The sequence below is a fragment of the Podarcis raffonei genome, chromosome 15 (assembly GCF_027172205.1).
Source record: "Podarcis raffonei isolate rPodRaf1 chromosome 15, rPodRaf1.pri, whole genome shotgun sequence".
Classification (NCBI taxonomy): Eukaryota; Metazoa; Chordata; class Lepidosauria; order Squamata; family Lacertidae; genus Podarcis; species Podarcis raffonei.
Genome location: NC_070616.1, coordinates 27,321,996 through 27,339,827, shown reverse-complemented (window position 1 = coordinate 27,339,827; position 17,832 = coordinate 27,321,996). Strand labels below are relative to the sequence as shown.

Here is a 17,832-nt window from a genome sequence, read left to right as displayed (position 1 = left end):
TCCCCCTTCCGGGATGGGAGAGCAGATGATTTAAAAGGTAGATGATTAAAAAGGAAGGCTGGGATTGTAAATTAATTAGTCTGATCAATATATCTGCTAAACTTTATGCCTGGTTCCATCTGAGAATACAAGAATCTGCTAAGCAGATGAAAACTCTGTTACAGTTGAAAAACAATCTGGTTCTGGAAAAAGTGACTCAACAATTGGCTACGTTTTGATTTCTATAATCTGAACCAGAGAGGGGAAGAAACAAACACATTTCTTGCCAGTTTTACTTACAGGCAGAAGGGATGGTGGTTCAACAGCTCAGTTCAGCATGGATCACAGAGGGCTTTGGTTAGCTCAGGGTTTACCTCTGCAGAACCTTCAGGCCCAAGGGCAGAATGTGAACCCCCCACCATATATTTCTAGCTGGCCCTCAGGAGCCTGCTCAGGGTACACGACACCCTTGCTGGCTGTTCTCCACACAAACCCTTGAATGCTTGAGCCTGGCTTGAATGTGCCCTGAGTTTTGATAATGCTTTTTTGTTTGCCTGGATAGAGATGGGGCATGGGTTTACAGGTGAGGACCTCGGTCTTTCAAATTTCAGCGGCACCCTGTGCAAGGCCAAATTTCAGCACCCCCTTGCCTTCTGTTCTGCTCAGTGCTCTACGGCTACGTCTTAGTTGTGATGCCCTGAGGCGCACCCTAGGCTTGGCGCCCAGCGTGGTGGAACCATTCACCTTGGCCTAAAACTGCCTTTGGTGTGTAGAAACCTCAGACTTGGAACATAGCCCATGGTACAAATGCAGAAGTCACAGCTGTAGTCCAGCCTACTTTTTCGCCACTGGCCATGCCTGTGATAAGTTTCATGGAGATGTTGTGGAGTGTACGAGGCATTGGGTGACAGGGAGGAGTGGGATCAGAGAGCTGGGGAAAGGTCCTGTCATGCTGTGGAGCTGGGAGTCTGTGATCCCAAGAGCAATGTGTCCCAGTGGAGGGCCCCTGGATCTTGGGAGATGGAGATCTGGATCCCCAGTAAGGGCCGAGTGGGTTGTCAGGAGAATGGCCCACACTTGTGCTACCAGATACCCCAAGTGTATTATGGCTCTGTCTCAGGTGCTTCCCTCCCCACACCAGCAAAGAGCTAATCCCTTCCAGGGAGGCATCCGGAGATAAGTCCAATGGTGAGCCAACTCTGTTGACTCCATCTCCATCTCCAAGGACGTGGAAGCAATAGTGCAGGCAAAAACAAACCTTGCGCTCCCAACCTCTGTGGAGATGTTTCTGCTTGCCCATTCCCAAGCTTTTGGACATCAATCTATGTGAAGGGCTGCAACATCTTAGCTAATGCCCAGATCTCTGCCATGCCTTACGAACTTTGTAACCTTCTGTCAAGTATGGGAGTTCCCCTCTCCCTTCTGGTAGCTCACCAATAAGAATTAACAAGCATTTGGTAGATTTATAGTCCTTTTATTACTGTGATGGCCTGGGACTCGGGCTCGGACTTGGAACCAGAGGAGTCTCAGTCCACACCGGACCCTTTGCCTCAGGCGGCATCTGGACCTAGTCTGGGGCCTGATTCTGAAGAGCCCCAGTCTGCACAGGTTCCCCTGCTGGGCCGAGTCAGGGGCCTGAGCCTTCCCTGGCTCCAGATGTGGGGATTACCTCATTGCCCTTTGCTGGGCAATCACGTGCAGCTGCTCCACTACCAGTTGGGTCAGGAGAGGCTGAGTTGGCCTCTGGGTCTAGTAACCCACCGACATCTCCCAAGCTGCAGAGACTAAGGTCTGAGAGAAGGAGAGAGAGAGAAGGAGAGACCTGAGTACTCACCTTCGGGCGAGACAGGGAGGTGAGTCACTGGGGGATCAGGACCAGCCGTTACCCCAACAAAGATAAAAGGCTGTCAGACCCCGCCCCAGGTTGTGGGAGCAACATTGTTGTTTGCTAGAACCTGCCTGAGACCCAGTGCCTGACCTTGCCTGGCTTCCTGCCTCGTGTCCTGCTTTGGCCCTGTTGGACTGACTCTTCGCGGAACCCTTGGATTTGGGACCGGACCTGGACCGCGTTGCTTGGGTTACCCCCGGGCCCAGCACAATTACAGCATTATGTTACAAGCACAAACAGGCAACCCTCCACAAGGATATCAGTTAGTTACTCTGACTCCTCCCCACTTCCTCAGCAAGAAGCATGCCAACGGGAAGTCCCTCCCCCCTGAGTCTCCTTTGTTCTCTGACACCTCAGAGACCTCTGAGTTCAGGGGGAGGGAGGGGGATCCCCCCACTCTCGATTGATGTATCGCCCAGCTGTTCCCTCTCTTGCAGTTGCTTAGCTACTATCTCATAGCTGGGTAGCTCCTCTCTCAACTGTGCAGCTTCTGTGTCTGAAAGCGGAAGCGGGAAGGGGCAAATATTTCCCCTCCTCTTCTGTTAGGAGCTAATCTCTCTGTGATTGCTTTCCCCAATCTTCTGATACTGACCAGCCCCTGACACCTGCAGTCCCATGTTGAATTGTCATGCTGACTTCTTAAAGAAAACTTGAAAAACTCCAGCTGTGACAAAAGTTTGAGTTCCAAGTTGGATCGAGGGGGTGGAGGAGCCAGCTCAAAGCTCATTTCCCCCCTACCTGCTACTGGATTGCAGCCTCTGAAAGATTGTGTATGAGGGGATCAGGAGCTTAGAATGAAAATGTCCCCCTCCAGGGGAACACCTGAAGGGTTTGTTCAACATTAAAAACCAACTGAAGATACATCTCTTCACCCAGGCTACTGACACCAGAGATATTTTTATGACCCACCTCATTTCTGTAAGTTGTTTTTAATATTGTGTTTTAATTGTTGTAACTGCCCTGGGAGCTGAGGGGGGAAAGGTGGGTTTATCCTCACGCTCATCATCTGACTAATCGTGTCCTTGTTGTCAGCAATGCTTGACAACTGAATTCTCATGGTCTTGAAATTATTATTTTTTGTTTTTAAAAATACAGCTTGCCTAAATGGTAAACATAACCATCATCGGAAAATGCTCTCTTGTCTGGTTTTTGATTTTTTTTATTCATATATTTGGTCATATTACATATGATTGACAACGTTCAGAATTACAGAAAACATACTGTATACATTTGACAAAAGAAAAGAAGTGATTATATTATATAGCATTCCTGACATGCCAGAATGAACCAATTCCATGTATTGTTTTTAATATTCTATTGGGAGCTGCCCAGAGTGGCTGAGGAAACTCAGCTAGATGGGCGGGGTAATAATAATAATAATAATAATAATAATAATAATAATAATACTAATAATAATAATAAATATTCCAGATAGTAATTCTGCAAGTACTGCAGTAGCTCATTATTATGCATATTGCTGCAGGATATCAAACTTATGCCTACTGCCAAGAATTTCACATTAGAATTTGCAAAGCTGTGAACATAATGAAGCAGATCCACTCCCAACCAGCGTAGGATACTCAGCTGCTGCTTGAGGGTTTCCCCCAGGGATCAGGGGGGCCACAGTGAGAACTGGATGCTGGACTAGATGGGCCATTGGCCTGATCCTGCAGGGCACTTCTTAAGTTCTTAAGCTGTAGTTTGGATGACTGTGTCATGAGAGGTAGGCCTATGTGGTGATCAGGTAGCGGAATTCCCAAGGTTATTTGTTTGTGTGTGTGTGTGTGTGAGAGAGAGAGAGAGACTCCGTATGCCTATTTTCCAGGGACAGTCCTGGATTTACAGAAGCCGCCCTAGTTTCTGATTTGATACTGGAAAGTACAGCAGTATCTTGGTTTTTGAACACAATCCATTCCGGAAGACCATTAGACTTCTGAAACATTCGAAAACAAAGGTGCAAAGGGAGGTCTGCAAATTCAGGGGAGAAAATTGAAAAAACCCGCAGCAGAAGCCGTTTGACTTCTGAGGCACATTCAAAAATGGAAGCATTTATATCCGGGTTTTCAGCGTTCAAAAACCGAAACGTTTGGCTTCCAAGATGTTCAAAAACCGAGGTACCACTGCACCACTTTTCCTTAGAACATCCTTATTTCCACTGGAAAAATGTTGGGGTGTGTATGTCTGTCTCTCTCTCTCTCTGTGTAGATCTATATCTATATCTATATCTATATCTATATCTATATCTATACCTATACCTATACCTATACCTATACCTATACCTATATCTATATCTATATCTATATCTATATCTATACCTATATCTATACCTATATCTATATCTATATAGCTGCCCTCACTCACACTGACCTGCATGTGTGGCTACGTCTGGACATTGATTAATACATTCCTTTGGCCTCCTGTCATTTCCCACAAGCACCTACACCTTGGTACGTTTCTGGGCAACCAGGAAATAGACAGTCTTACAATCACAATGTATTGATGAATAGCTATTTTTGGCCTCTTCAGACCATAAGATATCAAAGCCTGCCTCTGTCACTGCACTGTCTACAGTTTCCTTCTCAAGGTAAAGGCAGAAAAATGGGTGCTGGCCAACCATGTAGAAGCTTCCTTCGAGAGCTACCAGGAGCACAAGGTGCCCCCCGGGCTTTACAAGGGAGCCAACGTTCTTCAAGGCGGCACGGTAGGCAGTCACGTCTTTGCAGGCACAGTCCAGGCAAAATGCGGAAGTCACACAGCTAGCTTGGGCCACCACCAGCGGAGCCAAAGGGTTGACTTGGGTCACGTCACATTTCAGCACTCGCCGGACGGTGCTTCGTACCTTCTCTCCCTTTTCTACCCATTTCTCCCTGGGGAAGAGCAAAGGTGGGGAAGAGCAGGAAACAGTGAGCATGCAAACCTCCTTTTCTGGCAAGCCAGCAACCTTGTCCCCCTGCAGGAGCATGTGAAATAAAGCAACTTGTTTATTAAAACATTCAGCTACCGCTTCCCCAGTTGCTCATAGTGGATTACGGAGCTGGAAGGGGTGTGAAAAGTGCTTTGCTTCTGGTGGCGGAGGGCACATGCCTTAATTTTGTTGCACTGGTCAAATTGGCTTGGCAGGCTTTTGCAGCAGTAGGAAACCTGCCAGCCTTGTTTAGAGGTGAAATGAGGATGGGTGTGTACAGGCCAGCTGCCACATTCTGGTCCCATCCTAGGTCGTGGCCATATTTCTGTTATAAGGAATATGCGTTCTAAAAACAGCGGCAGAAGGTTCTTGCAGCACCTTTAACACAATCCTAATCAGGCCTACTCTGAAATAAATCCTATTGAATTTAGCAGCGCTTACTGCTAGGTTATTGTTGCATCCTAAGAAACTTAAGAAACTAAGTCCAGTTCATCAGATGCATGGAGATTATGTGTTTGTTAGGACAAGCTATTTAAAGCAATACACAATTACCTCCCTTTCTGTAGTATTCCCAAGTGTAGGTCCCTGAATGGTCACTCTGATCAGAAACCAGAATGTTGTGCTGTGCCCCTCTATAAATGTTGTTACTTAGTATAAATTTGTGGAGAAACTATAGATTAAATGTTCAAATCTACCAAGTATGCTGCAAAAGAGAGTTCCCAGCATTGGCAAGAGGTTGCACTAGATTGAAGTACTAGGGTTCCATGAGTTTATTAATGAATGGAAGTTAAAAGCCCAGTACCTGTCTCCCTCCAGCTCACACACGTATTTCAGAGCCTGGCTCCAATCAAAAGCCTCTGGGTCCTTCTTCAACCACCTCTTAATCTCCTCCCTGTTCTGGTCAGTGTAATCTGTGGCAATGATCTCTCTGAAGGACCCGCAGGAAGAGAGATATTGGTGGATAGTGGGTCCGCTTCCAATATCAATCAGTGTGTCTCCTTTAATGCCATCTGCATTTGAAAATGATAATGAGGTTACTGTTACACCCACGCCCACACAGCCGCACGATTCCTTATCTTGGCCACATTTTGTCTGCCCTCATTGGGATGATGATGGCATCTTTTGCACAAGGTGACAAATTGAAGTGGCTGTAGACTTATTTGCTCATGGGGTCCGAATCATAAGACACATGCTCTTCCCTGATGCAAAGTTCCTGGATAATAATAAAAAAAGCTTGGTATGCCTATATGTCCAACTGCATGCACTAAAATATCCTCTTTCTCCTCATTAACAATACTAATTAATTTATATAGCACTACCTCTGTGCATGGGGCATGATAGAATGCAACAGGGAGCTTACAGGGTCAAGAGGGAAAATGTATACCATTCCATTATTTCTCCTTTCCCATCAAGGCAGCTGACTGATTCAGAGGCACTAGCGGAGGAAGAGGAGCGTGGGGGAACGCGCCGCCCCTGGCAGCGCGATCCCAGTGGGGTGACATCGTGGCTGCCCCCCGCACCTGTCCTGGGTTCCCAGCCCCCGCAGGCGGAGCGCCCCGCCCGTGGGACGCGCACCAGCCCCGCCTGCTCTCTGCCCCCCCAGTGCTGGAGTATGAAACTCTGCCACTGCTCAGAGGCCATTGTCCTTCACAATATGCAGGGTTCAATGGGTACTTATCCCACCTAACAGTTATGCTGCTCTGATTTCAATTTGCTTGCTGTACACTTATTCATACAAAACATCAATTTGGAAGCATTCTCTCCATCATGAACGACAAATTGACAAAGCTCAGCCAGCCCACCAGTGCCAGAAAGCAGTCTATGGGGTACTCACCCACGGTGAAAGTTTTGTGGAATTTTTGCACATAAAAAATTAGGAGAGCATCTTCTTGAGAGCCGTCTTCCTTGCTGAAGGAATAGTACATTTTTAAATAATCTTTTGGAGCAAAATGCTTCCCGTAAACATCTTTCCCAGTGAAGTCCCCTTCCATCCTTCCTCCAAGTCTGCAATGCGCACAAATGTTCCTTTCCATTCTCATTTATCCAACCTCCCACCCCACCCCAAAACATATCCCTGCCTAGTCCTGGAATGAAATCTCTGTCCAGTTGTGGACGTCATCTGGGCAACACTTGGAATTATTAACTAGTGCTGCTACTGATGGGGTAAACCTCTTGCAGGATGGGTAGGTTTGGTTTGTCCAATATTATCTCAATAGATAATGCTTAGGAAATCTCGGAAATTTGCAAAAGTTGTTTACTTCTAAAGGAGAAACCTCACTTTCTTACAACTTAACTCTTATTTATTTATCCCCTATAAAAACAGATCATTTGTATTCAAATAATAAATTAATCAATTCATCAGCCTAGATATTCAATCAGTATATTATTATCAGTTCAGCAATTCATTAATTCATCAATTATTCTGGCCTCCATCAGTTGAATCTATCAGTTCATCCATAAAATAGATAGTATCAAATAGGAAATACTGCAGGGATAAGCCGTTTGCAGGATGGGTAGGTTTGGTTTGTCAAATATTATCTCAATAGCTAATGCTTAAGGAACTGGGTGCCTCTTAAATATCCACATAATATAGTTGCCAACTTTTCAGCTGCCTCTACTCCCCTCTCTTTAACAGCAGCCCAGCCCAAAGCTGTTAATGAAAAAGGAACTGTCTCTAGTGGTATTCCAGCTTGTGGATAAGCTTAGCTATTTCGTTTCTGTTTAGGGAATGCTCTTAAACAGGGGTCAGCAAACTTTTTCAGCAGGGGGCCGGTCCACTGTCCCTCAGACCTTGTGGGGGGCAGGACTGTATTTTGAAGAAGAAGAAAAAAGAACGAATTCCTATGCCCCACAAATAACCCAGAGATGCATTTTAAATAAAAGCACACATTCTACTCCTGTAAAAACACCAGGCAGGCCCCACAAATATCCCAGAGATGCGTTTTAAATAAAAGGGCACATTCTACTCATGTAAAAACACGCTGATTCCCAGACTGTCTGCGGGCCCGATTGAGAAGGCAATTGGGTCAGGTCTGGCCCCTGCGCCTTAGGTTGCCTACGCATGCTCTTAAAGGTACAGAAGCAAGACAAGAGTTGGGGGAGGTGCCTCCTCTGTCAGAATATGGCAGTTCCATTCTTCTTGCCTCCTCTTTTAAAAAAAAAAAAGGATATAGGGGTGGGGAAGTGTTTTGTATAATAGAAAAGTCTTGGGCCTCTGCATCTGCCAAGTTTTCTCAAACAGTTACACAACCAAGAACTGGGGAGGAACAGAGAGAAGCAGGGAGACAGAGTCCATTTCCACCTGGGAATTACCATTTTATCTCTGTTGAACATGGAGGCTGACATTCAGTTTGCTGGTATACACACCTGCTGTTCCATCAGTTGTGAAGGTGGACTCAGGGTACCTCCTGCAAGGGCCAAATTAAATGTGATGCTTGTATTTATTATGCAAGTCTTTACAAAAAACACAAATAGTACCAGCTGGGAGACGTGGTATTTATTGGGATTGTGGCAGGCATGGGTGGGGAGTGACCCATTCCTCCTGTACTATGACCCTCAGGAAAATCCCATCCATTTTGCACAAGAGGGGTATCTCCCATTGGCACCAATGGGGTATATTCCTCGAAAGAAATGCAAGCTCCAGTAAAAAGGGGGGTGCCTCAAAACCACCCCCTTGCATCAGTGTGGTCAAATTCCCAGTTCTGAATGTTTTCTTCCACTCTGTAAGGTAAAGGTAAAGGGACCCCCGACCATTAGGTCCAGTCGTGACCGACTCTGGGGTTGTGGCGCTCATCTCGCTTTATTGGCTGAGGGAGCCGGCGTACAGCTTCCGGGTCATGTGGCCAGCATGACTAAGCCGCTTCTGGCAAACCAGAGCAGCGCACGGAAACACCATTTACCTTCCCACCGAAGCGGTACCTATTTATCTACTTGCACTTTGACGTGCTTTCGAACTGCTAGGTTGGCAGGAGCAGGGACCGAGCAACGGGAGCTCACCCGGTTGCGGGGATTCGAACCACCGACCTTCTGATCGGCAAGTCCTAGGCTCTGTGGTTTAACCCACAGCGCCACGCAATGTGACTCGTCTAAGCATGTAGGCACACGCAAGGAAAATGCACGAATGTTCCGTAGTGCTTTGTGCACAAATTATAATCACATACCACTGGGCAGTTCTGTGTTTTCCCCTTTAAAAGTCCTGGCATGGTTCATGGAAGCTTTGTGAAATCTCTGCCCAGAAGGAGCCTCTAGTAAGGGCTCATAGCCAAAAAAATGAGGGGAAGCTCTTGCACAATCGAACATTTAACTTTAGCCTTTGGACTGAGTCTTGAACTTCTGTTCCGAAATTCCTGTGTGATTTGAACTGTGGATTCAGGCATGCTGATGTGCCAGACAATTTGAAATTGAACAAAGCTGGCATTCAAAAGCACACCAAAGCTCTTGGAAACTAGAGCGGGAAACGAAGATGTCAAAAGGGCATAGATACATGTTTAGGGTTCCCAGATCGCCGACTGGAGACTGGAGATGCACCCTTCCTAACAACAGCTACATATGAAGTGGCTTCTAGGTGGTGTCACGTATCTCTAGGGTTAGAATTTTTATTTCCTTTTATTTCCTGTATTTTAATGCCAGAGAAATCTCCGCATGGTTTACAAAAATATAACATTTTTAAAATATTCCAAACAATAAAACTTGAAAAAAAAACTATGATGCTGTGAATTTCAAAGCATGAACACGGGTGCAGCAAAGAATAGGGTGTTGCCTGAATGCCTTGGGCTAATGTACCAAAGCATTCTCTCAATAAAAGTCAACTGGAGAACGTCAACAAGAGTCTTGGCTCAATTCCAGGTGGGCAGGACACTGGCTGACTTCCCCCTCCCCTCCTGATGGAAGGGCCTGGCTTGGAGAAGCTACACCAGGACTCTTTGAAGGCCCAGAGGAATGGCAGGGCCTTGGAGGAGAAAGGGCACATGGCTTCACAGGCAACCTGTTGCTCTTCCTCTTCTACCTCCCTTAGCCCCCTCCATGGGCTCACCCGCATCAGCATGGAGCCCCAGGGAAGGTGGCTAAGGCAAATGTCTCGGTTTTGTCTCTGCTGACTGACTGGCAGCTGCTCCCCCTGGGATTCGGGGAGTTTGCAGTCCTACCTGGAGTTGCCATTGGGGATCGAACCCACGGCCTTCTGCATGCACAAAAGTCTGCTGTTTCAACACCACATTTAATTTGGCCCTTGCAGGAGGTATCTTGTTAATAATTCCAAATGTTCCTCAGATGAAGTCCACAACTGGACAGAGATTTCATTCCAGGAATAGGCAGGGATATGTTTTGGGGTGGAGTGGGAGGTTGGATCAATGAGAATGGAAAGGAACAAATGTCATTTGTGTGTATTGCAGACTTGGAGGAAGGATGGAGGGGGACTTCACTGGGAAAGATGTTTACGGGAAGCATTTTGCTCCAAAAGATTATTTAAAAATGTACTACTCCTTCAGCAAGGAAGATGGCTCCCAAGAAGATGCTCTCCTAAATTTTTATCTGCAAAAATTCCACAAAACTTTCACCGTGGGTGAGTACCCCATAGATTGCTTTCTGGCACTGGTGGGCTGGCTGAGCTTTGTCAATTTGTCGTTCATGATGGAGAGAATGCTTCCAAATTAATATTCTTTTTTTTACAAGCGTGTCCACCTTTTGCAAAATTTGCAGGGGTCATCCTGTTCCCACAAGAATCGTGGTGGGAGGCAGAAGTGGGATCAACCACCCTTTATCCCTGGAGCATTTGTTGTTGGGGCCAAGGACAATGGGCCAGTGGGTCACTTCTCAGACCAATTAGTTATTTCACTGGGCAAGAGGCCAAGAGGGCTCACTGCCCCTTTGCCAGGTCCCCAAGCCGCTATTCAGCCGGGTCAGGAATTTTGTTTTGATCCAAACAATCACTTCCTTGATCAAATTTTCCACAGCCAGCTGGAATAGTTCAGTTCATGTCCAGCTTTGCAAAGGGCAGCCCTCACATGAAAGCGTGCCAGAGGAACGATCCTCTATCTGGACATCCTCTGTCCCGTTCAGTTTTTCCTTAAAGATGCAAAACCCTAAGAAAAGAGAGCAGGAGGATTGCCTTAAAATTGCCCCTCAGCGCTGAGCTTCTAGACAGCAGACTGAGCTGGTCATCCGGCCACATCAGTTCCACTGCAGTGAAATGGACTGTGATTCTGTTCAAATTATAGTATAATGATTTCAAAAAAGAAGAGATGAGGAAGAAAAGCATGTAGCATTTTTTAAAAACAAACCAGCTTAATCTAAGCATGCATAAAAATCCATGTGTTGGTAAAGATGCATTCTATTTGGGGAAATTGCTTGGAAAACATGCATGAAATGGATGCACCTTGCTCAACCTTCTGCATGAGAAGCTGCCCTAAAAAATCCCAATTGTTCTTTCGTGTCTGATCACTGTTGGCCATTGCTGGGCAACCTGTAGCCTCCATGGTTGTGCACTCCTCTCAGCCAGCATTGTTAATAGGCAGGGGCGATGGAAGTTGCCAGCCGGTAACATCTGGAAGGCAAAGGCTTCTCCTTCCAGGGAAAACTGTATTGGCCACTGACCCTAAAAGGTGTGACATTAGATGTTTTGCATGAATAAATGTATGGCAAGCAAGATCATATCAGAGCAGTCATTCCAGCATGCAGTAGGATATTCCATAGCATTGGAAAAACTACAATTGTCTTCCTGCCCACAGCATAACTGCTGGGTTATGCTGGGAGTACCCTTTTGGAGTATACATTGTCTCCTTTGAGCCTGTAAGCTCCCTGTGGCATTCTATAATGCCCTATGCACAATGGTGGTGCTATATACATTACAGTGGTACCTCAGGTTACATACGCTTCAGGTTACATACTCCGCTAACCCAGAAATAGTGCTTCAGGTTAAGAACTTTGCTTCAGGATGAGAACAGAAATCGTCCTCTGGCGGCACGGCGGCAGCAGGAGGCCCCATTAACTAAAGTGGTGCTTCAGGTTAAGAACAGTTTCAGGTTAAGTACAGACCTCCGGAACGAATTAAGTACTTAACCTGAGGTACCACTGTAATTAATATTGTTAATGAGGAGGAAGAGGATATTTTAGTGCATGCAGTTGGAAATATAGGCATACCAAGCTTTTTTTATTATTATCCAGGAACTTTGCATCATGAAAGAGCATGCGTCTTTTTTTATTATTTTATAATAATATTTTATTAAGTTTAACAGTAAAAAGATACAACCAAACATAGAACAGTAAAAACACAGGAAAAATATAAGACACAACAATACAAGCTTTCACAATACATAAAATACAAACATTTAACCTAACAAGGGGGGGGGGAATCAGTCAACACACAAAAAATAGAATAGGAAAAAACACAAATCACTCTTTTCTAATTGTTCATCTTTTGTTAACTTATTTTCCTGACTTCCTCATGCCTCCCTTTTTTATATCCCTTTTTAACAGTTAGTTCAGCAAATTCGTATCCTACTACTTTGTCCTTATATATTTTACCTCCCAAATTTATAATTTCAAATTTTTATCTCTTGTTACTAGAACCCCTTCATTTTATTTCAATGTCATCAGCATTCATACATTTTACAGTACTTCTGTAAATAAATTTTAAATTTCCTCCAATCTTCTTCCACCAACTCTTCTCCCTGATTTCGGATTCTGCCAGTCATCTCAGCCATTTCCATATAGTCAATTACTTGCATCTGCCATTCTTCCAAGGTGGGTAATTCTTGTGTCTTCCAATGCTTTGCGATGAGTATTCTTGCTGCTGCTGTAGCATACATAAAGAAAGTTCTATCCTTCTTTGGCACCAATTGGCCAACTATGCCCAGGAGAAAGGCCTCTGGTTTCTTCACAAAAGTGTATTTAAGTACCTTTTTTATTTCATTATAAATCGTCTCCCAGAAAGCCTTAATCCTCGGGCACGTCCACCAAAGGTGAAAGAATGTACCTTCAATTTCTTTACATTTCTGTCAGAGGCTCAGGAGCAGAAGAGCAGGGGAGAGAGCAAATAGAGAGCGGAGGAGAGGAATCAGAGGGGAGCGTAGGGGAATATGACAGTGACCCGAGAGATTCCATGAGCTTCTCCAGCGAATCAGAAGATTCCCAGAAGGGGGCGCCTATGGTAAGGACGAGGGGGGTCCCAGGGGGGACGCTCCATAAACAAGGGACCAGAGGGGACTCCCAAGGGAGCAGCGGAGGATCAGGACCAGTTCCCCCACCAGAGCACAGTGGGGGGGAAGAGTCACATGAGTCAGGACCAGCTTCTCCTCCAGCGGGGAGAGAAGATGAGTCAGGGGTAACCACGCCCCCATCGGGAAGTGGGGAAACGGAGGGAAGGCCAGGTCCAGCTAGCCTCCCCGAAAGAGGGAGCAGTGACACAAGTGTAACGGTCAGAAGGAAAGTGGGAGGCTGCGCGCGCGCGCCAAGTTCAAATGTGGAGAAGCTGAACACCCGGATTGGGAGCCAGGTCCGAAAGCCCGAAGGAGGGAGGGGGAAGAGTCAGGGGACTCAGCGTCAGAGGAGTCTAGGAGGGCTGAGACTCCGACTAGCAGGAGGACCCAGAGTAGGAAGGAACAGAGGAAGAGGTGGAGTAAGGCTAGAATCTTAAACTTGTCTCAGGGGGGAGGAGATTCAGATGGAACTTCGACGGTCTAAGGTATAGACGTAGCGTTGCGCGCTGCGCGTCTGGAAATGAAACTGAACTTCAATAAAGACTTTTTTACTTGAGGAAGAAGCAGCGTTGGTCTTGTGTGAGCTGGGACCTTGGGCAGCGCTGACAGTTTCCAACATTTATTATCGGGCAAGTGGTATATTTTTGCAAGCTTGACTGGGGTCATGTACCACCTATACATCATTTTCATAATATTCTCTCTTAGGGCATTACATGCCGTAAATTTAATCCCAGTGGTCCACAACTGCTCCCAGTCAGCAAACATGATATTGTGTCTTATATCTTGTGCCCATTTAATCATAGCAGATTTTACCATTTCTTCCTCAGTACTCCATTTCAACAGCAAATTATACATTCTTGATAATACCTTAGCATTGGGTTCTAACAATTCTGTTTCCAACTTTGATTTTTCCACCTGAAAACCAATTTTTTTATCTTGATTATAAACGTCTCTTATTTGAAAATAATGTAACCAGTCTCGCACCTTCCCTTTGAGCTTCTCATAACTCTGCAATTTCAGCTTGTCACCTTCCTGTTCCAAAATTTCACAATACTTTGGCCATTTTGCCTCCATATTAAGTTTTTTCATAGCTTTTGCTTCCATAGGTGATAACCACCTTGGGGTTTTGTTCTCTAAAAAATCTTTATCTCTTGTCCAGACATTAAATAGTGCTTTCCTGACAATATGGTTTTTGAATGCTTTATGCGCTTTAACCTTGCCATACCACAAATATGCATGCCACCCAAGTACATTGTCATAACCTTCAAGATCTAGGATGTCAGTGTTCTCAAGAAGTAGCCATTCCTTCAACCAGCAAAAAGCTGCTGATTCATAATAAAGTTTAAAGTCCGGCAGGGCAAACCCCCCTCTGTCTTTAGCATCAGTAAGTATCTTAAATTTTATTCTGGGCTTTTTGCCCTGCCAGACAAATCTAGAGATATCTCTTTGCCACCTCTTGAAACAGTCCATCTTGTCAATGATTTGTAATGATTGAAACAAAAACAACATTCTCGGCAGTACATTCATCTTAATGACAGCAATCCGACCCAGCAAGGAAAGCTTCAAATTCGACCAAATCTCTAAATCTTTCTTCACTTCTGACCAACATTTCTCATAATTATCTTTAAATAAATTTGCGTTCTTAGCAGTCATATTCACCCCCAAGTATTTTACCTTCTTTACTAATGTCAGATCTGTCTCTTTCTGAAACCTCTCTCTCTCCATCGGCGTCAAGTTTTTCTCCAAAACTTTAGTTTTTAACTTGTTTAACTTAAAGCCTGCCACATGACCAAACTCCTGGATTAATTCTAAAGCCCTCTTGGTACTAGGTACTGGCTCTTGTAATGTCAATACAAGATCATCTGCAAAGGCTTTAAGTTTATATTGTTTTGCTCCGACCTGAATACCATGAATCAGCTGGTCCCTTCTTATCATATTTAGCAAAACCTCCAGGACCGACATAAAGAGCAGTGGGGAAATTGGGCAGCCTTGTCATGTCCCTTTCTCAATTTTAAATTCTTCTGTCACTATGTTATTAACTATAAGTTTAGCCTTTTGTTCAGAATAAATCGCACCTATACCATTTTCAAAATTTTGTCCAACCCCCATCCCCTGCAGATTTTTCTTCATAAAAATCCAAGAGATGTTGTCAAAGGCTTTCTCTGCATCTACGAATATCAAAACCGCTTTTGTATTAATATTCACTTGTAACTTTTCCAAAATGTTAATTACATTTCTCATATTATCAGATAAATGTCTACCAGGGAGAAAGCCAGCCTGGTCTTTATGTATCATTTCTGCTAAAACTTTTTTAAGTCTTTTAGCCAAAATATCAGCAAAAATTTTGTAATCCACATTAAGCAGGGAGAGCATGCGTCTTATGATTCAGACCCATGAGCAAATAAGTCTACCACCACTTCAATTTGCACTCTGTGCAAAAGATGCCATCATCATCCCAATGAGGGCAGACAAAATGTGGCCAAGATAAGGAATCGTGCGGCTGTGTGGGCGTGGGTGTAACAGTAACCTCATTATCATTTTCAAATGCAGATGGAGTTAAAGGAGACACACTGATTGATATTGGAAGCGGACCCACTATCTACCAATTTCTCTCTTCCTGCGGGTCCTTCCGAGAGATCATTGCCACAGATTACACTGACCAGAACAGGGAGGAGATTAAGAGGTGGTTGAAGAAGGACCCAGAGGCTTTCAATTGGAGCCAGGCTCTGAAATACGTGTGTGAGCTGGAGGGAGACAGGTACTGGGCTTTTAACTTCCATTCATTAATAAAATCATGGAATCCTACAGATTGAAGTAATCTAGTGCAACCTCTTGCCAATGCTGGGAACTCTCTTTTGCAGGATACTTGGTAGATTTGGACATTTAATCTATAGTTTCTCCACAAGTTTATACTAAGTAACGACATTTATAGAGGGACACAGCACAACATTCTGGTTTCTGATCAGAGTGACCATTCAGGGACCTACACTTGGGAATACTACAGAAAGGGAGGTGAATTGCTTTAAATAGCTTGTCCTAACAAACACATAATCTCCATGCATCTGATGAACTGGACTTAGTTTCTTAAGTTTCTTAGGATGCAACAATAACCTAGCGGTAAGCGCTGCTAAATTCAATAGGATTTACTGCAGAGTAGGCCTGATTAGGATTGTGTTAAAGGTGCTGCAAGAACCTTCTGCCACTGTTTTTAGAACGCATATTCCTTATAACAGAAATATGGCCACGACCTAGGATGGGACCAGAATGTGGCAGCTGGCCTGTACACACCCATTTCACCTCTAAACAAGGCTGGTAGGTTTCATACTGCTGCAAAAGCCTGCCAAGCCAATTTGACCGGTGCAACAAAATTAAGGCATGTGCCCTCCGCCACCAGAAGCAAAGCACTTTTCACACCCCTTCCAGCTCCGTAATCCACTATGAGCAACTGGGGAAGCGGTAGCTGAATGTTTTAATAGACAAGTTGCTTTATTTCACATGCTCCTGCAGGGGAGGTTGCTGGCTTGCCAGAAAAGGAGGTTTGCATGCTCACTGTTTCCTGCTCTTTCCCACCTTTGCTCTTCCCCAGGGAGAAATGGGTAGAAAAGGGAGAGAAGGTACGAAGCACCGTCCGGCGAGTGCTGAAATGTGACGTGACCCAAGTCAACCCTTTGGCTCCGCTGGTGGTGGCCCAAGCTAGCTGTGTGACTTCTGCATTTTGCCTGGAGGCTGCGTGCAAAGACCTCACTGCCTATCGTGCCGCCTTGAGGAACATCGGCTCCCTTGTAAAGCCCGGGGGGCACCTTGTGCTCCTGGCCTCTTTCGGAGGAAACTTCTACATGGCTGGCGAGCAAATGTTCTTCTGCCTTTACCTTGAGAAGGAAACTGTAGACAGTGCAGTGACAGAGGCAGGCTTTGATATCTTATGGTCTGAAGAGGCCAAAAATAGCTATTCACCAACATATAGTGATTGTAAGACTGTCTATTTCCTGGTTGCCCAGAAACGTACCAAGGTGTAGGTGCTTCTAGGAAATGACAGGAGGCCAAAGGAAAGTATTAATCAATGTCCAGACGTAGCCACACATGCAGGTCAGTGTGAGTGAGGGCAGCTCTATATCTATATCTATATCTATATCTATATCTATATCTATACACACAAACACGTGTCAAACCCTCCAATATTTGTCCAGTGAAAATAAGGATGTTCTAAAGAAAAGCGGTACAGTGGTACCTTGGTTTTTGAACATCTTGGAAGCCGAATGTTTTGGTTTTCGAATGTCAAAAATCTGGAAGTAAATGCTTCCATTTTTGAATGCACCTCAGAAGTCAAATGGCTTCCATTGAGTTTTTCTTCTTCATTTTTCTCCATTGAATTTGCAGACCTCCCTTTGCACCTCGGTTTTCAAATGTTCAGAAGTCTAATGGTCTTCCGGAATGGATTACGTTCGAAAACCAAGGTACCGCTGTACTTTCCAGTATCAAATCAGAAACTAGGGCGGCTTCTGTAAATCCAGGACTGTCCCTGGAAAATAGGCATACGGAGTCAGTCTCTCTCTCTCTCTCTCTCTCTCTCTCTCTCTCTCTCTCTCTCTCTCTCTCTCACACACACACACACACACACACACACACAAACAAATAACCTTGGGAATTCTACTACCTGATCACCACATAGGCCTGCATCGCATGATACAGTCATCCAAACTACAGCTTAAGAACATAAGAAGAGCCCTGCAGGATCAGGCCAATGGCCCATCTAGTCCAGCATCCTGTTCTCACCGTGGCCCCCCTGATACCTGGGGAAAACCCTCAAGCAGCAGCTGAGTATCCTACGCTTGTTGGGAGCGGATCTTCTTCATTATGTTCACAGC

The 17,832-nt window shown here is 45.0% G+C and overlaps 2 protein-coding genes across 2 annotated transcripts; one reads left to right on the top strand and one right to left on the bottom strand.

Annotated features, from left to right (window-relative positions):
• Positions 1-3,274: 3,274 nt before the first annotated feature.
• Positions 3,275-6,774, bottom strand: LOC128402994 (indolethylamine N-methyltransferase-like). Its single transcript, XM_053367534.1, has 3 exons — positions 6,607-6,774; positions 5,575-5,782; positions 3,275-4,734 (listed from the first exon to the last, which is right to left on the bottom strand). The coding sequence occupies exons 1-3, from the start codon at positions 6,761-6,763 to the stop codon at positions 4,305-4,307; spliced, it is 795 nt and encodes a 264-aa protein (XP_053223509.1). The 5' UTR covers positions 6,764-6,774; the 3' UTR covers positions 3,275-4,304.
• Positions 6,775-10,052: 3,278 nt separating this feature from the next.
• Positions 10,053-17,092, top strand: LOC128402995 (nicotinamide N-methyltransferase-like). Its single transcript, XM_053367535.1, has 3 exons — positions 10,053-10,332; positions 15,518-15,725; positions 16,554-17,092. The coding sequence occupies exons 1-3, from the start codon at positions 10,176-10,178 to the stop codon at positions 16,981-16,983; spliced, it is 795 nt and encodes a 264-aa protein (XP_053223510.1). The 5' UTR covers positions 10,053-10,175; the 3' UTR covers positions 16,984-17,092.
• The last annotated feature ends 740 nt before the right edge of the window (positions 17,093-17,832 follow it).